Raw genomic sequence first — 4,318 nt, 5'->3', positions numbered from 1 at the left:
GGCCGAGCCAGGATCAGCGTTGCCTCAGGCTCTGGGCAAGGAGCTCCATTCCGGCCGCTGCACCCCGGGAGCCTTAGAGCGACAGAGCCGCCTGCCCGCGGGGTGTCGGGAGGATTTTCCGGGCGTGCAAGGAGCCGGCGCTCAGGGGGGCAGCAGAGGCTCAGCCGCTCCGCGCGGCGCAGGAGGCCCAGGGCAGCCTTCCCAAAAGTATCTTGGCATAAAAGGTTCCCAGTAACAAACGCACTCTTTGGAAATAGGGCAAATGTTCCTTAGTCATTTTAAGTGCTTTTAGGAATGTTTTCCTAAAGTAACTTATTAACTCATTACACTGCTCTCACTGTTAATGCTTTGTAGAGAAATCCTTCCCAGATGCAGATTCTTTTAAGTTCTTTAGGTACTAACTGGCATCTTGAAGTAGTTCAGTGGTAGTGGGTACCTGAACACATTTTGGAGAATGGGTAGTGCCCTTGTTTTTAATCAGATCTTTTATGGATCTGTGCAGATTAGACATTTCACCTCTTTAATTTGCAGATAATATTTGTCATCTTTCCTTTTCCAAGCTTTTCAGAAGGTGCCACCGGAGATTTTATTGCAGAGCCATTCAGCCCTTGAAAAAAATGACAGCAAGCGGTGGGCAGCACCAGTCAAGATGGGTAACAACAGTTATTATGAGCACAGCTCTGCAGGTACACTGACGCTTGTCAAGAGCAGCATCTGACTCGCTAAGAAACACTGTATTTTATATGTGAAAATACTCTATGCATTGTCAATGAATATAGTTTTTTGAGGATAGAACAGTGATATCAGTCTGCAGTTGCTTCTGCTACGGTACTGGTTCTTTTTCTCTGCGTGTGGTTTTTCTCCTAGCTAATTCTGTATCTATTTAGTATTCTTGCCACCTGCTATTCTGAGTTACACTGCTTGAGAATTGTCCTCCTGACTCATCGTTTTTGCGCTGCTCTGATGCTGCTTTCAATTAGCCTATAAATAATTCAATCAGAAATGTTTTTGGTTTTCTGAATCTCTCCCTAAACACTTGATTTTCTGCTATACAGTATCAGCATTGGGGTAGGTTGTTAGTCAGTTTACAATTCAGTTTAAAACAGTGAATCTTACAGATATTGGTATATATTTATATCTGTTAATAACAGAAGCCTAGACCGTGTTCCCCAGAAAAATGAAAGGGTATGTCAAGGAGCTGGTAATTAGTTCCTGCAGCTGAGGCCAATTTCATGCCAGCTGGAGAGGCGAGAGGGCTTTGATTCACAAGCAGGGAGGTCTTACGGTAGCTTGGCTGACAAGGTTAGCACCTTATCTCTGCTCTATGAATGGATGAATGCTCTTGAAGTAATTCCTGAATCACCTCGGTTTACAGCCTTTTCTTATTTGCCTCCTTGTCTTGGAATGACAGCCTGTAAGCTGTTCCAGTTCAGGAACTGCTTCAAGAGCAACTTAATCCATAATATGGTGAGAGGTATTGGAGGACAGTGATCTCATCAGCTATACCAGCATAACTCACTCCTGTTAATAAGAGCCCCAGCTCTACTCAAAACTATTGCTGTTAGTAAGGACTCCCAGCGAGCAAAAGTATGAAATAGCTGAATAGAAATCTAAGATGGTTTTTCTTCTATAAAGTTAGTGCTTTGTATCAATTTTGATGATGAGCTTTCTCTTTTCCCTATATAGCTATGCTTTTTTTTAGAGCTGTTATTTATATTTGTGCATTAAATAATTCACTGTCAGCAGTGGCTTTGTAGCTGTACCTTGTAAGCAGCTGTCGTTGAGTGTTCCCATTCCAGACCAATTGAAAACGGAGCATTTCTGGTTACTGTCTCCTTCAGGGTTCTGTTGCTATCCTGACTTTATTTTTCACTCTTCCACTAAATCCCAACACTTCCCTATATAAGGATGTTGGCTATGTCTTAAATGGGTAAAGAACATGTTATTAGCTGAAAAGGATTGAGTGATTTAATCTTTAAAGCGTGTGTGTTTGAGCAGCTTCTGTAGAACATACTGCAAAAATGCTTTTTTGTAGGATGAAAAAATATATCCAAACCTACTCCATTCTGTAGATGATTATGTTACAGAGTGTAGTGTTCTAATATTCCTGAGTGGATTGCACTCTTTCAAAAAGCTTTGAAGAAAATCATGTCCCATGCAGATTTTCTGAACTATCTTTCAAATGAAATGCTGACATCTGTGAAAATAACGCAGTCTAATTAACCAGAGTCAGAGAAGCACACCACTGTATGCTTCTCGCTTCTGCAAATCCTCCTTTAGCACATCTTAGAAAAACAGACTGTAAAACGTTTGAGCTTCTTTATGTATTATGCAAGAGTTTCCTTAGGCAAACTGGATGTATGCACACAAAATTGTTGTTCAATGTTTGATAACTTCCAATGCAAATATTTCAAAATTTCATTAACTGAAAAAGTTTAATTAACATTTTACTATTTTTATTGCAAGTCGGATAATAAATATCTTTTTAAACAACAATGCTAAAGTTCTACCTACAGTGGTTCAGACACTGCTTTAAGAATATTTTTATCTAACTTGTTGGCTGAAAATGTATTTTTAAAATAACCTTTTAAAATTTATTTAGAATCATGAAATTTCTACGCTTCTACAGAGGCAACACCACCGAGTTCGATATTCAGAATCAGTGGAAATTGGATCCGTGATCTTTTCTCTTTCCGGTACAGTACTCTGAAGTTTATGCTTTTAAACTTGGGAACTCTAAGGAAGTACAAGATGAGTCCCTGTTGCAGGCTGTGCTGACCTGAAGAGAGAAGGTGCCTTGTTGGAATGTCTGGCAGTAGTGGAAGGAGCTGTGCCATGACTGTGTGTACACCAGAGGATGGAGCAGAGAACCTTGGGGATGAAACATTTTCATTGTTTTTTCCTTTTTTTGGATGTATTGTAGAACAGCTACATTGGATTAAGTCATCATCAGCCGAACTGTTTAGTAAATTCCTGTTATAACTGAGCAAGCGTGTTGAGTGCCACTAAGGTGCAAGATGGCTATCAAGAACTTTAGTATTCATGGCTGTAAACCCAGGAGTGAGCCAAGAGCCTTGGCTTTCATCTTCCAAATGGAGTTTGCAGAACTGGTGGTAACAGAGGAGTTAGGGGAAGGATTCTTTGAGCAGGTTTGATTAGGAAATCACTGAAACTGCCAACATGAAATATCTATCTTTCATTTTTAGAGCGGAAGATGCTTTAGGAAGGTAACAGGATTCTTTATCTGAAGTTTTCCTGAACTGTAAAGACTAAGAAGGCACATATTGGACTAGTCTTTTGTATCTCGATTGTTAAACCTCCTAAACTTCAGCCTTCTTAATTTTCCCTTTCAGAATAATTTAGTTGATGGGGTTATAACTTCATTTTTCATGGTAGTCAGTTTAGCTGACTTTAAGATGTTGCAGGTGTGTTCGTTTGATTTAGAAATGGGCCTTGCCAAGCTCTTCAATCAGTCTTTGCATTTGTCCTAAATTCATTCCATTAGAGCAGTTGCTTGTTCCTGAAGCATGTGCTTTCACATGTCTGTACTCTGAGTGGATTGAACAGTTGGGGATTTTTTTTTGGTATTATGGTAGAAAATCACATCTGAGTTACTTGTAGTTTTATCTTCAAATTACTAGTCACTACTGGCCAAATCTCATGATTGTGTTTCACTGTCAAGATGTGTGAATTCATTTGTGTGCTTAGTTCCATCACCTTGTAAACTAATGGTTGAATAAGGATTCTGCTTCCTGGCTGGTGCTGAGAGCGCGGTCACGTTCCTGCTGTGATGTGTACATTTACGTCAGTTTCTTCAACAGGTGTTGCATTTATACTGGCAGACACTCAAGACTTGCTTAGGACAGGGGAAGAACACTTTTCCAAAAGAATTCAGAAGTTCATAAACATTCATCGGAACAGTTTTTTGGTTTTGTCAGCTGCTCTTCATGGACCAGGAGAATGGAACATCATGTTTAGGATTCAGAGAAGGTATGATTTCAACATCAAACCAAACTTCTCATTGCTAGGAAGAAGTGAAGTAGCAGTCCGAGATTCGGGAATATTATTTAGCAATTATTTTCAGAAATACAAATTTTATTTTGCTAAAGCACTGGAAAAGTATTGAAAGCCCATGTTTATTAATGGAAAATGAAAAGAATACTAAGTGAGTCAATCTGACATGTCATAGGTAACGAAAGAGGGTATTCCTCAAAACATAGCAAATAACATCCCTTTTAGTCACTTCAGAGCTATGTAATATAATTATTTTTAGAGTTTTCTCTTGAACTGGTGTCTTGGTTTAGAAGACAGGGGAAAG

General features: G+C 39.5%; 1 protein-coding gene across 1 annotated transcript; it reads left to right on the top strand.

The window, feature by feature from the left end:
• Positions 1-617: 617 nt before the first annotated feature.
• LOC104269158 (uncharacterized protein C1orf146-like) lies at positions 618-3,990 on the top strand (the record flags this gene model as incomplete). Its single annotated transcript, XM_009877513.1, has 3 exons — positions 618-686; positions 2,603-2,696; positions 3,822-3,990. Coding segments are annotated over exons 1-3 (332 nt in total), but the record flags the coding sequence as incomplete, so codon positions are not given.
• Positions 3,991-4,318: the final 328 nt, after the last annotated feature.

This window comes from Apaloderma vittatum, unplaced genomic scaffold (assembly GCF_000703405.1).
Source record: "Apaloderma vittatum isolate BGI_N311 unplaced genomic scaffold, ASM70340v1 C12249110, whole genome shotgun sequence".
Taxonomy (NCBI): Eukaryota; Metazoa; Chordata; class Aves; order Trogoniformes; family Trogonidae; genus Apaloderma; species Apaloderma vittatum.
Note: the sequence above shows the minus strand (reverse complement) of the source record. Positions and strands in the feature narration are given on the sequence as shown.